The following is a 21,862-nucleotide window of genomic DNA, read 5'->3' as shown; positions in this document are numbered from 1 at the left end:
AGAGATCTCTTCCAACCTCAACCATTCTGTGATTCTGTGTGTAATGCCAAATTGTTATATTTTGCTTAGACTGTAAAAATATTTATTAGACTAACAATTTCTAATTTTAATTTCTAGTTCTTATGGTTACACATAGTGAAGTTGAGTATGTAATGAGTATGCTAGGCACATATTTCAGGTCTACCAGGGCTGGCCACCAATCTCCTGCTTTAGCTTGTGACAATTTCTCCTTCTAGTTTAAACAGACACTTAAATGCAGTGAATCCTTTATTACTCTTCAGTGTTTTTTAATTTAAATGGGTGCATACCTCTGTGAATGAAAGAACTCTGGTGCCTAGAAAAATTAACCCATAGAGTGTAGGAAGATTTGATTACCTCTTTCACATACACTATTTGGTTAGCTTCTGACAGATTAACTAGCAAACTTGATGTCCTGGCATTAAAACATTTTTTCTGTTTATTCTGTATTGATTGTTTTAACATTTTCACAAGTTTTATTCCAACAAGTTGCAATCATGGTCTGAGTACTAGATGTACATGAGGTTACATTATACAGAATACTTACAGCATATTGTTCTGCAGCAAATAGAACATAATATTTCTGTTAAGGCACAGCTTTTGAAGAACATAAAATATTTGTGTTAACATTAATAATTATTATATCTGTAAAGTAAAAGTTACAGAATATCAGTACTGTTTTCAAAACAAATTGCAAAATACTCATTATATTTCACAGTCAGCTTTTAGATACACTGGATAAATATTTTCTATGTTGTTTCTATGTAATTTTTGTACAAGTGAAATAAGAGTTTAGGAAAGAATAGGATCCAGAAATTGTTAATCTTTTTCTATATAAATTTATAGATGCAGAGCTGACTGATAAGTTTTCAATAAATTCAAATGTAATTTTTGTCTTTTATATCTAAAATTTAAAACTTTACAAAAATTACCATTGCAGCTTTCCATACTGGCTTTTGTCCCTTAGATTAAAGTATTAAAAAACCTTATCAGAGTGTGTATATATATATATATAGATATAGATATAGATAGATGGTAAATATGAACATATGCATATGCTTATATGCATATGAACATAATTTGAGCTTTAACTAAAAAATAGTTTTGAAATTTGCAGAGGTCAAAGAGACTTTTTTCTGACATTAATATGCTTTGTATGAGCTTTATGTTGAGTTGTAGTGGTTTTATCAACTTATTCCTAGAGGGCATGTTCTGTAATTTAGTTAGGTGATCACACTACCAGAAATAAATGTATGATTATAATATATTAGTGTATCAATTAATGAAGTTTTACCTGAGACACAATTGAATTTATTCCTTGTGCAACATAATAGATAGTTCTAGTGGAATATATGCTGCAGTCAATAACTTTTTTTTCCACTGACTTCAGCGACCACTTAACAGATCCAGAAGCCATGAGTATTATTTAGGGAAAAGTCAAAAGCTTTCTTCTGTTCACTCAGCATTGAAATCAACAAAATGATTTTCACTGTCTGGAGAACAAAACAGTGAGTCCAGCAGTGAAACTCTGCATGGCTCTTGGGAAAAAACAAAATTTCTTTTAAGGACTCACAAACCTGTGAGGTTTTGTCTATTCTAGATAAATTGCTTTACTGCCATGTGCATTGGTGTGCTTGACTGACATTAGGATTCCTATTTAAGGTATGCATTGTCTATTATATTTACAGAGAGCAGTTCCTGCTAGTGCTGAGTAGCTTACAGATTGCTCCACTGCAGCTAAGCCACAACTTCTTGACATCAGTGCATGATGTCTAGCATTCATGTCTACATATGTGCCTGAATGCATTGCACCAGGGAAAATTGCCACCAAATCACAGTGGGAAACTTGACTCCAGAAGAATGGGGAACCAGATCTTCCACACCTAGTGATCCTGTGTAATATTTAGGTTTGTTTCCTCTCCTATTTCAAATGTTTTGTGCCTCAGAGGGTATAATGTATGGACACTGAGTGTCAGCATCTTTCATTTCACATTGCCAGACCCTGTTGCTGAAAGGCAGCTACTCTTACCGCACCTCTAGCATACATGAGATAAGCACATGGAGTTTATTTTGATTTTTCAGTCATTTTGAACATTTAATTATTGTTCAAGCATTGTCCTGCACTCTGCTTTGCAGGTGAACACTGCAGTGTGTTTCCTTCTAGGATTCAGAGATGGAAGCCAGTAGGTCAATCAGAGTAATTTTGCTGCCGGTGTTCAGAGGCATCTGTTAAGCACAGTCAGTCCTATTTGCCCACCTTCTTTTGCCTAACACATTGTGAGTCTCAGGCTATATATAGGTTTTCTTACAGAGCTAGGGTGCTGGACAAATGCTGAATTGCATAATGGACTATATTATCTTGCATGAGCTACAGAGGAGGTAGAAGAGCTCTTCTGTCTAACTAGTAGCTCTGTTCTTTTGTTTTCCTGCAGATCTGAGACACCCTCTTCACTCCTTTCCTAAAGTCAGTCAGTGTGGGTGTACATGCACTTATGCATTTAATGACATCTGAATGTTTTCTTCTTGAGCTCAGATGAGCTCTTAAGAGACATTTTAAAAGAGGAAAATGTTTACAACATGGAATACTAATTGTGCTTTATATTTCATACCTATGTGTGATACCCTCTTGTATCTCTGTTTTTGAGATAGGCCCTGTGTATTTTTCCCCTTCAGGAAGAACTCAGCTACTTAAAACAATAATTGTGCAGGTAAGATGCCAACAGACTTTGCTTTCCAAACTTAGCCATTTTCTCTTCCTATTGTATAGAACAGAACTAAAGGATGTTACTCATAAAATGGAAAATTGTGACTCAAGATGGTACAAAAAAGTAATAAAAAAGGCAAAATAGAGATTAGTTCTATATGATCTCAATCTTCCTTCTTTTCTGTTAGCTTATTATAGGAGTTGTATGGACACTTAGGCCACTGAAAGGTAGACAAATACTACAAATATGACACCTTGAAGTAAAAATTTTTCTCCCCATCAGGTCCTGTGTCTTCCAGCTTGCGTATGTCAAGTGAGTCCTCATTCACATGCAGATAGTAACTTGTGTCTTCATAGCATTGGAACTTCACCGAATCTCCTTGGTAATGCATGATGAAAAAGAGATTGTCTTCACTCAGCTATGAAATACACAAAACAAAGAACATTAAGTTATTTTCTAAAGCATTTCTGTAGGAATTCATATATGAAGACAATTCAGAGAAGTTGAAAGCTTGTTATATTCTGAATATTCTTCTGCAGTGGAATATATTTACCATATTTATATGATAAATCTTTAGAAACACCTAATCATCTTGCAACAGATTCAATGGTGACTGTAAATGAAAAAAATACCTGCCCCCCTCAAAAGACTGGGTATTTCCAGACACATAGCTGCATTCCCTTGCTTCACAAAAAAGACTAGCACAGTTTTCCTTTGCAGTACACCTCTCATTGGGACCACTTATGTTTTTATCTTGTTATTTTCTTACCAAATATTTCCAGCCAGTTGCCTCTGGAAAATAATGTCAAGCCACAGTTTCTGTTAAGTTAAGGTACCATCCTTGCCTACTTTATAGTAAAGTTAGAATGTTATAAGTATCAGTTACTCTTAAACAACTGTTCTATTACATATGATTTTGTATATATCTCAAGTTTCCAATACGTTTTTTTAGGATCCATCTTTTGAGGAACGGCTATTGTTGTAACAGCCACCTCTCTGAATGCATACGAAAGGGCTCTGTAGGCACCTCTGGGTGTGGATAGAGAAATAGTTACCAGAAAACATCAGGCTGAAGAGAGGAAAAGTACGTGCTGAGAGGAGGCATCTGAAGGTCTCCCAGGAGCTCAGGCTGGTCTTAGAGCAAGAGCCAATAAACTGAGGACACCAAGGCGCCGCCGCCTCTGTCCAAAGCCTCCAGCTCCTGCCAGCACCAACACGGGGCTGTGCAACCCACCGCACATCCGAGAAGGCCGTGGCTGCTTTGTGGGGACCAACACCATGGGGTAGCATGCGTGCAGCAGACACAGCGAGGCGTCCCGCGAGGGGCTTTCTGAACGGCTGCCCAAAGCCGCCGGCAGGTGGGTACGACCCTCTGCCTCCAAGTAAGCTGCTGGGGCTGGCCGCCCCACTGCTGCTCCGGCTGCCTAACTGTGAGCGAGTGTGAGCGAGCGACTGAACGTGCTACGGCAATAGCTACTCTGATATTAATAATAAGGGCTTAATTAATAAAAGGTTGACATCTGTGTCTCACTCAACTCCATCCCCTATCAGGGAGCAGGGAATTTACCACATCTTTTGCAGAAGATTGAGATGGTGAAGAATACATCATAACCAAATTGTTTCTTCTTCTTCTTCTTCTTCTTCTTCTTCTTCCTCTTCCTCCTCTTCTTCTTCTTCTTCTTCTTCTTCTTCTCTTGTGAGTGACCTGTTGTAATGCTCTAATCCTACTTTCAAGACAGTTCTATATATCTGACCAGTCTGGTGTAATATCATTGCACACAATTCTTAAGTGCAACTGTAAATTGCAACTGAATGTTTGGGAAAAACTAAAAGCTCAGGCTCAGGAAATGCCTCAGCAAGAGGATATTAAAGGCCCCCCACCATGCTGGATGTTACAGCATTGGCAATATTCCGTGGGAGGAGGACTGTGTCACTTCAGCCCGTAGGACAACAGATGATAGAGAGTGAATGTTCGAGAGCACATGAAGTGAAACTTGAGGATAGACTTCCTCTGCTAGTGAGACTATAATGGGGGTCAGCTAAAACATTTTGTGCTGATGGAGCCAATGAAACAGTATAATATATTGCAGCCTTGATCTGAAAACTGTGTTTTAAAAATAATTATTAAGAAAGTTGAAGCTAATTTGTCTTTAGGAAAAGAATACCCTTTAGGGACCCAATAAGTAATAAAGAGACACTACTGGAGTAAGAGAACCAGATGAATTCAGAAAAAAAGAAAAAAACTGCAGAAGCAAGGAGAGGAGTTATTATGGAGTTAGCACCCTAGAGCCAGGGAGATTGCAAGGGGACCTGGTAAATGTGAAGCTCAAATTAGCTGCTTGTAAAAGCAAATTTAGATGCAAAAATTAAAACAGCTGCTGTATCTACATGACATGATGGAGAATTAGATTGGGAGCATTAAATGAAGAACTAATTAGCAGATTTGCTTAGTGACAAAAGATATGCCTTTATCCATGACCCAGAAGAATTTCACAACAAACTTTCAATAGCACATGCTCATGTTAGAAAAATGCTAGCACTGTTATCTCCACAGGATAAAGTAAAATTAATGTCATACGTGAATGAGCTGCAAAGGAAAAGATTTGAGAGAGAAGTATCCAAGTTCTAAAATAAATAGGCCCAACAGGATTTAAAGTTATTATGAATAAGGCACAACTAAGGCAACTCCATATTAAGTTTAACTGCTGCAGAAAATAGCTAAAAGATTAGGAATGGATATCAGGGCCAGCTGAAAGAGAATGAATCATCTTACACCATCATGATATGTTAAACAAAGGAGTACAGGGTACTCTAAAATATGTATTTGGCCCCAAATGAAGCAAGAAAATGAGCACATAGCTATAAACTGCATGAGGCACACAATGGTGCAAAAGCAAACTAGTAAAACTGAGCCACCACCTGAATTGCATCAGAGAAGCTGTAGACCTTGGCCAACATGTCAGACAATTATATAGACCAACTGCCATGAACTAAAGAAGCATATCAGTATTTCCTTGTCACCAAAGGTATCTTTTCAGGCAGGCTGGAGCTTTTCTCAGAAAAGGGAACACAGCCATGATAATAGTAAAATTACTGTGTCAGGAAATATCTGTAGATATGGAACACTGATAGGGATAGGATCTGATAAAAGAGGGGCTTTTGTAAATGAAGGAACTCAGGCCTTAATAAGTAATGTGGGGTTAAAACAATGACTGCAGATACCCTCAATATATATACAATGCTCCAGAGCAACAGGAAGAATGTACCCAACTTGTAAAAATAGTCTAAACAATGTGGTAGGACAATATTCAAAACCATGAACTGAAAAATTACCCCTGATATTAGCAGTTTTAAGGAGTACTGAGCGAGCAGGTATTGATTTACAGCTGTACAGAATTATGTCTGTACGGTCCATGCCTTGCTGGCCCCATGCCCAAGACCTGAAAGGAGATCAGTAGGAACAGATGAAAATATTACAGCAGGCTAAAGAAGAAACCAAGGCCTAGGTGGAAGAAGCAATACAGGAAAAAATAGGGAAAATGAGAAAGGAAGAACCAAATTCTTAGGTATCATAAAATAGGGGACCAAGAATTGAAACTGGGTGGAAGGGAACCTGCCAAAATGGAAGGGGACCTACTACACCACCAACAGAATGAGTCCTGTAACATATCAAATCAAGGAGGCAAGCAGTAAATATAAACAAGGTCATGTTTCTCAGATCTCTCCCTCCCAGAGTAGATAACTCCAGAAACAGCTGTGGATTTGTCAAGAATACGAACACAGAAAATGCCTGAAAGTTCAGCCTCCAGAGGCTGTTTAGTCTGACTCCTTCCTACTCAGAGCAAGCCCAAATATAATCATCTCCCTCTAAAGGAAAAGGGATGTTGCTTCCACGTTATTTTAACTTGCATCTATGTATTAGATCTCTTTATATGGTTATATACTAGTGTTATTGTTTTATGCTTTAGCTTTTGCTTGCCCCGGAGTTTTGTAGGGCAACAGGTCTCATTGCAGTGCTACCAACAAGTGATGCAGCAACGTAAACTGATTTGAGACTGAGGAGCTGAGATACACAACCTACCTGAAGAACCCTGTTTGGAAGGGGCTGCTGGCCTTGAGCACCACGCATCAGTGAGGGTGGCTCATTCAGTCGGACTCAGAGAAGCTACCTGCAGTTGCTGGCATTTTTATCTTGGCTCTATATTAACAGTTTTGCTGTTTCTATAAACTGTTAACACTGAGCAAATCAGCTAGTGACTACGCCCTGTTAGGAAGAACTACAGGTAACCAGCCACCGGCTTCTATGAGTTATCATAAGGCAAGACTCAATAGGAGGGAGCAAACACCTCGAAGAAGATCTTTATCTCAGTCCTGATTAGGAGCCTTGTGCCACAGGAAGGTCTGCAGAATCATTCCTGGACTTGTGAGTAATAACCCCTAATTTACTGACTACCAAAAGGGAAGGGGAAAAGTGACCCATTACCCAGAAAAAATGGCATTACTATTACTAACAAGGCCAAAAGTTCTGTGCCAGGGTAATTCTATGGGCTTCTCATTAGATTTTGACTATTTGGAGCTTTGTTTTCTTTATTTTGGTCTGTTTAACTGGAGTAACCAGTAATTCCTATAATAAGATTTTTTATTACTGGATAGCTAATCTGTCTCTCTTGGTCTAACTACTTAGTGAAATTGACAAGACCCTAGAATAAAAGCTGTTACAGCTCTTAATGGAACTTGGAGAGTTGCAGCTCTTAAGATTTCAGTCCACCTAAGCTGGGGAATCACAGCCGAAGTTTTGTGAAAATATGCTGCAGTTATAATAACCTAATAACATCAGTAGTTTTATTTAGTTAGTTTTAATCCTCCGAGGGCCAAAAACTTGAAGAGAAGCAGCCAAGCCTAGTCACAGAATTGTTGACTTCAGTCAGATAGACTTTTCTTTTAAGCAAGTGTAAAAGTCAAGAAGGCTTTTAGAGAGAGTATCAACCAAGAAAGGGAAGAGCAAGGGAGGTTTGAAACTTAAGGGATATTGAGTGCTGTCAGCACTTAAGTAAATAAAAGCTGAGAGAATTGGGGGTTAAGGATATGTATGAGAAGGTCTGGGAGGGAGTAACATAAAATGAATACTAAAACATTATGATTGAACCAGAAGAGAAGTAGCATTGAAAAGAGACAGTAGGATAAGTACTGGAGAAGATACATCTGATAACCAATAAACCTCATTAAACTCAGCATTTCTTGAAGAGTAAAAAACAAATGGTAAAGATTTATACATAATAAATGAGAATGGTAAAATAAGAATGGTAAAAGTCTATACATATATGTAACAACTGAGAAGGTAAACAACTCAATTTGAGTAATTTCCCTCACTGCTATTTCTTCCCCCCACACTGCCTCCTCCTCTTATCTGTTTTGCTGCCTGTGTCCCAAGGATCCAGGGCTGAGCCCTGATACTACACAGCTGCATATCCTGGGCCAAACTTCTGAGAAAACTGCCAAGTGATGAAATAGCTTACAAAAATATAGGAAGGGTGTAAAGCTGGAGGAGTCTAGCTCAGATCTTTGGATCAGATCAAGCCATTAATGTCAACATGGAATGCTAAATGAAACTGGTCTAAATATTATAACCAGATGTTTTTTTCCGGAAATGACCTTGGATAGCACTATTCATGGGCTTAGGCTACAGTGAGTGACAAAGTTAATCTTACTTGTCCTAAGAGACCATATTGCCTAACAGGGCAATTAGTCTCCCCGCTGCTGCTCTGGCTGAGTAACCATCAGTGAGTGACTGAGGGAATGACTGAATGTGCTGTGGGAATAGCTATTCAGCTTTTAAAAACATGGTAATTTAATAAATATTGGTTGTAATCTCTGTCCCTGTCCCAAATCAATTCCTGTTACAAGAAGCCTTTATTATAGGCTGTTATTTGTTGTTATAAGCTGTATTATTTTATTGTAATAACAACAACTTAATTAATAAAGGATGTTTATTGGTCAATAAAGATCGGTTGTTAACTGTGTCTCCTTCCAACTTTATTAGGGAAACAAATTTAAAACACTACATGTAACTTCCTGCTGGGATAACAACAGGCCTCACAGATGTCTCATATTTCTGGTAATACTGACAGTCTTTCAGTAAAAAAGGAAAATGTCTGTCTTTAAGATTTTTTGTTAAAAGCTAGCAGACTAAATATCACATTGTAGTACCACGTAGCTTTGTGTTCAGTCATGAGAGGTATATCCCCATTCAACTGCTCCTGCATTTTTTCATTCTCTGGACAATGGAGGCCTAATTCTTCCCATAAAGAATTATTTCCTGATCAGTCCAGTCATTCTAGGTTTATAAGAATCTTATGGTTTACATTTGACTGTCGTTTTGCCTTGGGGTCTGCTGGATGCGGCTCAAATGCAGGCTGCTGATTCCTCCTCACACAAATTAGTAACATTTCTATTTTTCTACTTGAAAGTATCAGCAAGAAACCATGATAGGTTGCTCATTATCTGTCCTTTGGGCTCATAATGAATAAGTTCTCAGAATTAATTCTTCATTTTAATCTTCTGTTTAGAAACCCAAAGTGATGAATAGGTCTCTCCAGGCAAGTGTTATAGTTCTTTTGTCTAGCAATTCCCCAAAACTTGGAGCCATCACAATTTTTTTCCTATGAAGAGTACTACAGCAAACCGCATAACTTTTCTTTAAAAAAACTATGGAATACATTTTTAAGAATGCAGTGTGACTGTGATAGTATATATCATGTAAAGAGGAGACTAAAAGTTGTCTTATAAATTTTCTGAGCCTCATTATTTCTCCTTCTGTATAGAACGAAGGAATTTTTGTGGCAAGAACTTGAACTGAAGGACCCATTGGGATTTCCCAGTCCTGGTAAGCAAATTTTCTCATTTATTATTCAAAAAAATTTTTGAATAGTATTGCAGCTCTTACCTTTGAAAATTTATTTCAAAAAAACTTTAGACAGGAAACTTCCAGTAATCTCAAACTACCAGATTTCCTTTCTGATTTAGGAGAAATGTTAGAAATATTAGGCTGTGAACTTCAACTTTCAACTTTTCAGTTTTGATTTTGTGAAGTTCTGCATCTGATCCCAGACAACTTTAATTTTGCTTACGGAAATTGGAAAGATTGTCTTTTTAATCCCCCTGAGTAAGTCAGCTAGAGCATGACCCTACAGAAATGATTATTAGCTACATCTTCTTAGTTTTTAATTTCCTCTAGGTTATAGCATCCATTTAAAAATAAATTATAATACAACTAAACTAGTTTTATTTCTGTATTCACAATGTTTTATTATTTCTATCTAGAGAATAGCCAACAAAATCAAGCTTCCATCACAAAAAATGTGTTAAGAAACCACCTGGCTACCTGTATTCCTATACCTAATGCATTATTCTTGATTTACAATCTTCTGCTGATACAGAATTCATTCTGACAGTGCTTCAGAAACTGCTTATTTTTAATTTCTTAATTATATTCAGTGTTTAGCACTTTCTCTTTTGAGTTTTTACTACTTCTCAGAAGCTCTGATTTTTGATTGATGGATTTGCTATTCATAAAAATGTTAATACTCTTTTAAATTAATCTTTCAAGAGCTTCTAATATATCCATATTCTATACATCTCCCTGATTTTATACAAGCACAATACTGTGGGAAAGATCTCTTTGTCCTCTGAGTTTTAATTTAAGCTTAGATATTTTGCTTGTAGACTGAAAGATGTGTTTGCATACAGAAGTCAAGGCAAAAGTATGGACAAGTTGTCCATTCCTTATTTTCTGTTTTCTGAGTAAAATTCTAAAAATCAACAAAAATATGAACGTAAATAGTTAGGCATTTAAAGAGTAACAGCATTAAGCTCCACCTCTTTTTACACATATGCCTGCATACACACTTTCTCATGCACATGAATTTTTATTTGGCTGATCATGATTACATACCTGCTTGAAGTCAGGATCTTCATGCTTGCATGTTTTCAAGTTGTATCTTCTCACTTGAGAATAATCTGGTTCTGAACAGCATGCTTTTAAGACCTGTGTTTACAACCACGCAGATCAGTAATTTTGTCTTGATATTTTGGTCTGTTTTAAACCACCATATGTACTATTAATTGTAAAGAAAACACTAATTTTTATAAATCTCATAAACGATTAAATTCAAATTATCCAAAATGACTAGGTTGTTAAGTTCTCAACACAGTTCCGTGAGTACATCCCTTTCTTATCATTGGCAATGCAAAATGAACCAACACCAAAGACAGTCCGTCAAACTGTTTAAAGCTCAGATTCTGTTGTAGACAAGGAGCTTTGTCTTCTTCCATATGAGAATTCTTGTTGAGATTAAGAAAATCATCCATATTTGGCTGGGAAACAAAAGGTTCATGAGCTTTCCAAGGCTTTTACATAGTTGGGAGACACTATATTTTACCTCATTTTCAGATAAGAGTTATTTTTAATCATGTCAAGGAACATTACCTAGTACAATCTAGTACTTTAAAATAGGCAATTGAAAAGTAAAATCTACTATGGTTCAACACAGTTCTTTCTCTGATTCTATAGTACACCTTTCAAAGAATTCATTCAAGAAAAGTTAATCTCGGAACCAGTTAAATCCTGTATAAATAGCTGCTCTTGCAAGGAGAGAAAGGAAAATCCCAGTGGGATAATATGTTATAATCATAATTAATATATCTTATAGCACACATTTCCCCAGATAATTTCAGGAAATGAATTTGATGGAAAGTCATCTACAAATTAAAAATAAATGGAAAACTTTGAAGATTAGATTTGAGAAAGCATTTGATGATTTACATCATCATAAATGGCCAAGGTTAGATTAAGCATCATTTTTTATCTCATACAACCTGTGTAAACAGAGCTTCTTAGACCTTTCACCAATTTTAGAAGGTAAACTCCAACTTCATGAGACAGGTTGCAGTAAAGGTTTTAACCTATGTTAGGGAAACTTAACCTTGCCAATTCTTTTTACCATAAACAAACATTGACAAGACTGGCGAAAATGAGAATGTTCCAACAACAGATGGCAAATGTTTAAAGCAGGTTACTAGATGCAGCTGTAATTTCTTTTCATCATAAATATTCCTTTCATCACCTTGTAATTCAGGTGTATTATGAGAAAATAATTCCCCTCTTAATCTCACCTTTCCCCCAGGCAACATTCCTGCTTCCCCTCCCTTTTATTTCCTGCATGTTTTTTAGGGAGGAAGCCCCCTCTCTTTCCATGGAAGTTGAACCCCAACTTGCCAGTAGTCACCCACATAACCCAATGCTTTTTGCAGTAACCCATTCCAAATATTTCCTCAGATAGCACACAAGGTAGTCAGAAGCTGTGAAATGTAGAAGGCAGTAAGAAAGGAAAATGAATTTGAGAAAGGACTGTGGGGGAAGTTGTTCTACAGTGAGAAAGAGGACCTACTAGTTATAAGAAAATGAATACTTCTTACCTTTAGAGAGTGCTGCTTTTCACCCTTGCACAATAGGACAAATTCATTAAGCCTTGATCTCTGCGTGAGGATCACCAGATTTTTAGAACCTGTTTTATCAAGAGGATAATTTTGTAATAAAATGCTTATCACTTTTTAAAATTAAGCATAAGTAAAGAAATATATTGTAAAGAGACAACATTCAGGTTCACTTTATATTGATAGGCATAGGAAGAGAAATAAATATAAACAATGCTGATACAATCCTCTTCTGTAAAGTATTGAAAGACCTATGCCTTTATGAAGCTTTAAATTTGCCAGATATACATAGTTTATTCATCTATATATGTATATGAAAATATGTATATGAATTGAGTATGAATTATAAATGAAAACACATAATATGAACTACAGGACATATATATTAATAATTACAAAAACATGTAATGTACATGCTCATGGAATATACATTAATATGTACATGTCACTATGCAAAATGTAGGATTTTCCCCCTGTTTTTTCCTGCCTGCTTTCTAGGGTAAAAGTGTTTTCAATATCATAGTTGTGAGCTATTGGATTTACTCCTTTTGGAGATAACGTTATTTTCTTAGCAGCAGAAAATAACAGTAGGTCAATAGTACAGGGTAATCCTCAACCTGATAGGCTGACGATATTCATACCAATGTAGCTCAAGTCCAAATCCAGATCTTAGATTAAAAGCAAAAAGTAAATAAATTAAGATACCCTTTGTCAACTGATACGGCATACAAGAGCTGCTTAAGGGCTGCTGTTACCTAGCAAAGTCAATGACATTAATACATTAATATCCAGTGATGGCATAACTATATGACTAGCTTCCAGATATACTTCAAATAATACTACCTGTGCTTTTAAAAATATCTCAGGCATACTGTTTAAGTCAAAAAAGAAAAAAAAATACAGCTGTTTGTCTATATGCCCATCAATACAGTATCTTTAAAGATATTACATAACTATGCATTAACATCACCAGCTGTTGCAATTAAAGAGGTTTTTTTCATGTTCCTGAAGGTATTTTTTATCCTTTGAAGGGTATTCTGAACCAGCAGCACATATTCATTCCACCTGGCTGATTTTAGCTGCTCTAATCCTAGCCCCAGTTTTAGTCACCCAACTTACCCTAACCATAATGTTTTTGTGGAAGCCTCTGCAAGGAATTTTGTCTGAGCCACCTACTGCATGAAATAGCACAAAAATCCTTGTTAGAATTTGAGACACACTCCAGCCTACTTTATTTTACCCAGTATGCCTCTCTCTATATATAAATCAGATAAATGTAGTAGAATATAGAGAGACTAAAAGTCTGCCAATTTTGATACTTTTGGTGACATCAGTTTAGATCACCTCAGCTGCAATTGTTCAACCTCAGCTGTAGTGTGTAAGTGGCACATCAGTAGCCAAGAGAGATTTTATATGCAAGTCATAAGAGTGTCTGACTTATGTATAAGAGTAGCAACAAAAGAGGGATGTGGAAATCCAGCAGGTAACCAATGATGTAAGTTAGTATGCATTACATCCTAATTATCTTTGGCTTTCTCTGTTTCTAAAGTTTATTGCAAATTGCTTATACATTGTTTAGTCAGAGTAAATTTGAAGGAGTCTTTCCACAATGCCCCTGAAAAGTGGAAGTATCACGTATGAAATTCTGGAGAGGTTCCTTACTTTCCCGAGATAATTTTGTTTCCACTTGAGTCATCCGAGTCTTACCACAAACCGTTGATCCACTGCATGTGAACATGCTTAACCATGCAATATCTAAAATAAAACATATTTAATAAATATCAGGAATTGGACAGTTATTCTTCAAACTTAAAAGCATCAGAAACAATTTAAAGAATTGTTTTAAAGCATAATCTGAGAAACTGTGTAATAGCATTAAGTATCAGACTTCATTTCCTGCAGGTATCTGAATTCATAAAATCCTGATCAGACTACAGTTAGACTTGTACACATGTACTCTCAAGTCTGAATTCAGAATCTAATAAATGTATTGATTAATTATCTTTCACAAAAGAGCATTCATCCAAGAAAACAGAGATTGGTAATGAAATGTAAGGCCTTAAATGCTATGAAAGACAAGCCTGGAAGGCTTTAGCAACAGATGCTGGGACCCTCGTACAAAGTGAATATGACTGGAAGGTAACAGATAGCAATGGCACGGTTTTTCTGGCTTTTCTAACATGGGCCTGCGTTATGCCAGGCAACCGTCTGGGGAAGGTATTACCACTTCAGCTTAAAGTCAGAAGTGGCCAGTTCACTGCTGGTTCCTAATATGCTGCTGTCTAAACTGTATTATAATGAATATGCTAGTTTGTGTTTGTTTGTGTTTACATGTATAAGGATATCACATACATTTCCAATTTTTTTCTTTCGGCACATTGGTATCTTCTACATCTGGATTGTAACACTAAAAATCTATCCACAGACTGCTTCTGTTATATACAAGTACAGCTTTGATTGCTGTTCAAAAATTAGCAATACTAATTGTTGGAGTTACTTCAAAACTGTATGAAGTTATCATATGTATAAGAGATACTTTGAAGGACAGAAAGCACACTTAAATACCTTACTGGTCTGTGCAGTTGTCATTAGTCACAGTTTAATAAAATAAAATTCCATAATTTAGTTTCTAAATATATCAAACAAGCCTTCCTGTGCCTTTATCTGAAGAATATATAAGGGACTTCTCATTCCTATAAAAGTTGAGTTTCTATAAGAAAATAAATTTTCATGGAGTAAGTAGCTATCTTAGAGATTTCAACTTTCCCTTATATTTTGGTTATAACTTTTGCTTTTTCTCCCTACTTTCATATCTCTGTAAAATGTCTAATTCTAAAATAATTGCATTCATTGTTATTTGGATCTTCCCTGCCAAAAGCATACCTTCTAACAACTATTTTTGTCATGTTAGTTGTGGTATCATTTTTCATGTCAATTAGAGAAGCCCTAGCTGAGGCAATAGAAGCATTCCATGAAATATAAAATAAACCCACAAGTTCCAAAATTTTCTTTTTTTTTTTTTCTTCATTTTGCCCTTGTCCCTGAGGATTACCTTTGTTTTCTATGTCTTAATAGGCAAACATGCAGACATGCCATTAATTCAGATGGTAGCAAACAAGTTAATCTCCTTTTCATTCAAGTGTGTTATGTAAACTGTAACCTGTTGCCTACTGTAACCTGGAAATAAATTCTCTTATGTCACTCTCAGTACTTCATAAAGAGGCAATAAAATGTTACCTCTACTGGCTGATAGACAGAAACCATAACAGTACATTCAACAATGCCCTACAGTACTATACATGCAGTTGGTGAGTTTTGGTATAAAAAGCACACTGTACCTTCATGGGATTGTGAATCCTTGGTGGATATTTCATGATGACCATGTTCATCTAAGTCAAAATGCACAGTTTTTGAATCTTCTGTCAGTATGTAACATTTTAGTGTTTCTCGTAGACTAAACACTAATCATAAATGAGTTTTAATTAGTTTTAGTAGTAACAGAAAAATGGCAAAATTCCATAATAAAAAAGTATATTTTTACAGCAACCTTTGCTTGATAATCTCTGTATATTTCACAAAAACTAAATGTACTTTAGAGCAGTACAGGCGACATATAATAAAAATTATAGAGTGGGCTTAAGCAGGTCTTTTGGGGGGGTTGCTAATTCTGTCAGGTAGGAAGACAAAGAGCCAGCGCTTAGAAGATTGTCTCAGTAAAAAGAAGAAATGTGTGCTGAGCCTTCTGGAGAGTTAATGTCTGTGAAACCTTGAACTTGAAAAAGTGGCTCCCAACTCAAGAGGACTGGTTAAGCCTGAGGGAGAATGAATGAAGGAGGCTTCTGGCCACCTTGCAGGGAGCTGTGTTGGAAGAGATTGATGGGGCTAGGGGGAATTTGAGCAAAAGAGGCAGGGCCTGAATTATCCATTGGCTGGTGAATGGATAGTCTTACGGCAGGGAAGACAGTCCTGTGGGGAGACAGAGCCCAAGCAGGGTTGTACGCAGGGGCCTGCACTTAGAGAGGACAACAGACAGGGCTAAGTTACAAGTTTTCATTCTGGAAGAGGGAAAAAGTAAAGCACAAAAAGTACCTCTGCAGCATACTGTTTACACACAGACTAATTTCCTTTATTTCATAGATAAGTACTTGCCTGTTTCCTGATTTTGTCCTTGGAAAATTAAATCTGCTTGCAGAGAACAGTTTCAGGGTGCATATGGCTAACTAAAATAGCTGCATTTAATTTGGACACCAGTCATTTCTTACAGAAAAGAAAACATATTCTTAGGTAATCGTCAGGAGGGAAACTGAGCTATTGGAAATTATTAGGCCAGGAGACTGGGAGCTAGGCATAAAAAGGCAAGTCAAAGGAGGTAAGCACAACAACAGGACATGGCCAGAGATTATGGTGGCAATTTTTTTGAGCCAAGGGTTATCAGTAAATCAGTATGTAAGACTGTTAGAGCACAGAAGTAGCACTGACATTGCTCAGAAGCATATTAGCTTCCAGCAATTGCACATATTTCACCAGCCTCCTTCTTGCTTCCTTTATCATTGGCTAGAAAGCCCACTAAAAGCTCAGGGACTTGTGTATGACCAGATTAGAAGGGAGGGGGAGAACATGCAGAGCAGTGAAAACTAAGAGTGAGAGACGTGCCTGTAGGAACATACTAACAATCAGCATCCTGGGCACAGAGAGCAGTACAGAGCAAAAGAGGGAGACAGCATTTAGGGAAAATGCTGGAGCAACTGTGGTTATCCACAGACTTTGAAATAGTGTTTCCAGTATTAACACAAACAGTGAAAATGTAAACTGAAAAGGTAAAATACAGGGGGGAAAAAGCCTAAGGGAGAAAGCATTTGCCGTAGACCACTTTTCATTTTATGATTTGTCTGGGTGTCTTACTGTTTGTTCACTATCACTACTGAACGTAACTCTGCAGTTCTGGATGTTGAAAGGACATAGTCCAGCCACATGGGTGTCAAACCTCTACTGAATAACACTATAAGGCACAATATATTAGACCAAGCATTGTCTTCCTGGAATAGATTTTCTACTTGCAAATGCAATACAAACCTTAGACATTCCTGAGACAACACAGACTTCTAGAATAAGCAAGCGCTGGAAGATAAACTGACCTTTCTTGGCCAGAAAAATTAGGCAAGCAAAACAACAGCATACCCAGCAGCCACTAACAGTGACATAATCTTCCGGGAATGCTTGGCCTCACTGAAAACTTCACTCGCATTATATTGATGCAGATGCTCTGAAACATCTGCGTCTTAGCAGGCATTTTGAAAATAGAGTTGTTTCTGAGAGCCATACTTCTCAGAAAGGACTCTGTTCAGGGTGAGCAGAAACTTTGTACATAATGTGAACAAAGCAGACTAACTGTGCACACGCTGAGGACCTGAGGCATAACCCCAGCACTGGCAGGTCTGACATGTCCCGTGCTGTACCTTCTGCATGTGCATGATTGATCTACGCACAGGAAAAGCCCTTCTCTTCAGGGGTCTGGCAACCTAGCCTGTCAGATTTCCAGAATAGGAATGGGTTATTTTAAAAAGCAACAGAATAACAGCTAGCATAATTAATACAGAAAAACTCTAAAAATTGTTATTGTATAGTATAATAATTGTGGTATAGTATAATAATTAGTAGAGTACCAGAAATAAAGCATTTGGCCGGCCTGCTATGTCACTCATTCCCCTCCAGTGAGATACAGACATACTCCAGAAAGTACTGGTCTGCATTTAGTGATATGACAAATCTAATGCCACTACATTGAGGAGTATTTTTGTGCTGGTTATTATAAATTCAGCTTTTATTTCTGTCCCTTCAGGTATTTTCATTTTTGAACTCACTATGCATATGCTCTTCCAGATGCTTAATTCTGCCTTTTTTGTCACCTTTCCCAGATTACAGATATACCTTACATTCACAGGAAAGAAAGGTTTACCTGACTTTTCTGAAGCTGTTTTGCTAATCTTCAGTAGAGTTTTCTTTTTAACAGATTGCCTTCTCCTGATAGGTACTTCGTACAGCTTTTGGCGGCCCGAGCGGAGCAGCATTGTGGAAGTACTTGAGAAATCCTGGTAACCTGAGTTGCCACTGCTTTCCAGTCCTAAAGTATAAGTTAGAATTTGTCACAATAGTTCATATTTCATATCAGAGACATGTTTACAAAGTGTATAATTTTGATTAATAACAGTTGAAGAAAGTGGGATAAACTCAATAAATTCTTGACTGCTTGCATCACCCAAGTCTCCATCTTGAAAGACAAAATGCTGTGTTTCCAATGATGGTAAATCATTGGATTTATCTTAATTTTCAATAAGGTGCAGATTAGCATGCAGAAAAGTTGTGGTACAGGAATGTCTTTTAAAGACATCCTCTTGATAAAATATAATCAGTTTACATGACTTCAGTTCTATTTATTTATTTATGCTTTGCTTTTCATTCAAAGGAAGCTAGCTAGTCTTTGCTAGCTGGATTGAAAAATCATTTTCTTCTTGTCATTATAACTTTCCAAGCATTCATGAAAGATAGAAAATTATGCTAATTTCAACATAGCATGATCAGACTTTCATTAAAGACATGCACTTACACTTACCATACTGTAGTCTTAAACTGAGATTCAGGTAACTTTATCAGTGAATGGGGACCATAGTTTGTAAATTTGAGGAGTATATTAGAATCATTCATGAATACCAGAGGTGACTAAAAAAATTAGTTTCCTACTATAAGCGACTATTCATATTTTCAGGTGATTAGTGTCTTCTTTACAATTTGTGAATTCTTTTTAGGGGAGGAGAGTGCTGTCTTCTAGTCTGTTTCAGTTCTCTGATTCAGAATTTCACATTAAATACTTCTGTGAAATGACAGAAATGAAGGACTTCTCTCACTGGCAATTTTCTTGTTACTGGACTAAGAAGTCTAACTAATGCTCTTTTTCACTGTCTTTAGCTCAGTTTATATAACTGAACATTCATTTCTGACGTTGAAAAGTGAAACATCTTTGTCAGAAAGAATTAACTTATTCTTCCTGTTAAAGAAGTTTTATTTTTCAAATGCATAACACCTTGTAGTGAGTGGTAAAAAGCTGATTCCCTCATCTTGCTGCTGTTGCTTTTCCACTGAGGGCTAAACAAAAGAGAAGACTCTCTGTGGTTTTCTGTCATGTCCTGTCTAGGAGCTGACCTCTGAAAATGCCTAACCCAATAAGGATCTGCAATGTATATGGGCAGGTAACACTAGCCTGTAGACCTTGAAAGACACTAGCGTTCTAGGTATTCAACATTAACAAAGCATCAAGACTTAATCAAATCTAGGGATGCCCAGAAAACAGGCATTTAACCCCTTACAGAACATTTCTAATGAAAACATAAGTTTAGTTTGGCAGCACTTGAACAGAGGATCTGAAGATCCAAATTCTGGATTTTTACACCTAGTGAAGCAGTCAGGGAAGTGGCCCTGGATCTGGCCTTCATTTACTGCAGTTACTAATGCCAGTTTAGGTTGAAGTTAGTCTTAAATGCTTAATGAAATAAAATTTGCTTTTATGGAGAACCAATGTAATAGCACACAAATTGCCTAGATTCAGTCCTGCATCTGTGTTATTTACACCTCACCACCTCTGTAAGAAAAGAAGGAAAATTATTACAAGCTAGGACCCTGAAGAATTCCTGAAGAGGGCAGGGCATTTCTAATTAATTTTCAAAAGCATATTTTTGGACTGGACAAATTCTTAAGAAACTTGGTATTGAGAAAGATAAGAAACTACTCTCGAAACTCTGAAGTACTGTACTTAATTTCAAGTGTTCTGAACTGAGGCTTGTTTGAACAAGCAGACAAGTTTAAACTGGAGGAAATGGAAGATCATTTACATTAGAATTTCACCTCAGCTCTCTAAAATAAATAAATCTCTCTAGAATAAATAGCAAAGATGCGTTACCAAGCTTCATAGCTGGAACCTCCTTATATGTCCTTTAAGACTGACTGAAATGTAAATGCCCCTCTTCTGATAACCCTTTCCTTTCATGCCATGTGCTTAGATAGGTATCGCCTACTCTTGCTTTTTTATTTTCATGTGTACTTGTTACTGTTTCTTGTGCCCTTACATCTATTTTCTTATTTTTTTTTTAACATCTTTTCAAGACCATTTCTTCAGTTTCTTCCTCTCTTCTATTAGATATATGCTGCTTGAGGAGGTTTGGGAAGAACTGTAAATAGTTCTTGGCTAGAGACCTAGTCCACCACTGTGTGTTTTGGAGACTTCAGTCTGTTTTGTTTTGTTTCACATCTGAGCTAAGTACCAGGGAAGCAGATAAGTTGATGTATGGCCATTTAAAATGCTGAAATTGGATATACTTGAGCACATTTGTGGTCAACATCAACAAGCTGACTTTTGGGAATTTGAATAGAGAATTTGAAGAATTTTCCTGCTACATAAACTATATCAATGCACTTCTATGAAGGCAGCACAGAAAGTCTGCTACGTGACTTTTCTTGCCCCCTTACTGATCTCTTTTGTTCTCAGCCATCATTCTTTCTTCCACTTATCCCCACACATGTGATCATAAAAGTAAATTAAATTCAATACCTGAAAACAGGATTTAAAAACTTTGGATTCACTCTAAAAGTAGCATGATCCAAATATTATCTGACACTACACCGGCACATTTATAACACATATCTCAAAGACTTTCTCAAGGGATCAGATGTGTTTTGGGGTTGAAGCTGACAATCTTGCTTGTCAAAGATCATGAAAGTCTGTTACAATTTAACAGTAAATTGAAAGAAATTCTGTTATCCTATAATTAATAAATAATGTGGTTATTTTTTCAGATCATTTAACCTTTAAGAAAGCTACAGGCTCTAAACTAGATATAAGTTCAGATTAAGGAAGAAATTTCAAAAGAAAACTTTAAATTCAGTTGAAAAATCATTACTTGTCAGATTCTAAACAAGCAGTATGGTAAAATCTTCTTAATTTTCCCCTCTTGCTTACCTTATTGTGCCAGCTATTGCCTCAGTTGGAATACTTCTACTCAGCAGAGTACTGGAAGCAGCTCTGTTACAACCAATTTATTGCCTGAACATATGGCAGGCAGCCAAACCTCTGAATAGAAGAAAAGCCTGACATGGACCTAGTCTTTTTACCAAGTGAAAATTTGTTTCAGATCTCTTCATCCACTCATTGATATCTATATTTTTGTGGTTCTGACTGGTGACAGAATTCTGTGAATGCTGGAAGTATCAAAAACAAACTTTTTAACTTTTATTTCTCTAAGTTGCCATAGAAGCTGTCTTCCCTGGAATTGTATGCAAATTTTTAGCCAGTATTTCTGTGTAGTCCCTGACTCTCCATGAATATCAGGATGATATTTTATGTCATCGATATGCTGGAGGAGACTTGTTAGATTATTCCACAGTCATTTCTTAAATAAGGCCTCTTACGCTTCCTTCCAAGGATGTTTAATGGGCATATGCTGCGTTTATGGAAATATAGACAGACTAAAACTCAGAGTGTAGCCTCAGTTGCAAAGAGCTCAAAACAGGTTAACTGCTTAAACATTTACCCGTTATTTGAATGGGCTTTGCAGCCTATACTGTGCTCCAACTGCAATAGCTGGACTGCTTCTGTTATG

The 21,862-nt window shown here is 36.7% G+C and overlaps 1 protein-coding gene across 2 annotated transcripts; it reads right to left on the bottom strand.

The window, feature by feature from the left end:
- Nucleotides 1-343: 343 nt before the first annotated feature.
- LOC106496774 (uncharacterized) lies at nt 344-21,299 on the bottom strand. Of its 2 annotated transcripts, none has more exons than XM_013957531.2 (7): nt 21,223-21,299; nt 18,172-18,336; nt 15,554-15,676; nt 13,878-13,970; nt 12,198-12,286; nt 10,675-10,767; nt 344-3,141 (listed from the first exon to the last, which is right to left on the bottom strand). In XM_013957531.2, exons 2-7 carry the CDS (start codon nt 18,281-18,283, stop codon nt 2,962-2,964), a joined length of 690 nt encoding a protein of 229 aa, XP_013812985.1. In that variant the 5' UTR covers nt 18,284-18,336; nt 21,223-21,299; the 3' UTR covers nt 344-2,961. The 2 variants fall into 2 exon arrangements, with proteins under 2 accessions (XP_013812985.1, XP_067171850.1); XM_067315749.1 differs by having other exon boundaries at nt 15,554-15,604.
- Between the last annotated feature and the right edge of the window lie 563 nt (nt 21,300-21,862).

This window comes from Apteryx mantelli, chromosome Z, assembly GCF_036417845.1.
Source record: "Apteryx mantelli isolate bAptMan1 chromosome Z, bAptMan1.hap1, whole genome shotgun sequence".
NCBI lineage: Eukaryota > Metazoa > Chordata > Aves > Apterygiformes > Apterygidae > Apteryx > Apteryx mantelli.
Note: the sequence above shows the minus strand (reverse complement) of the source record. Positions and strands in the feature narration are given on the sequence as shown.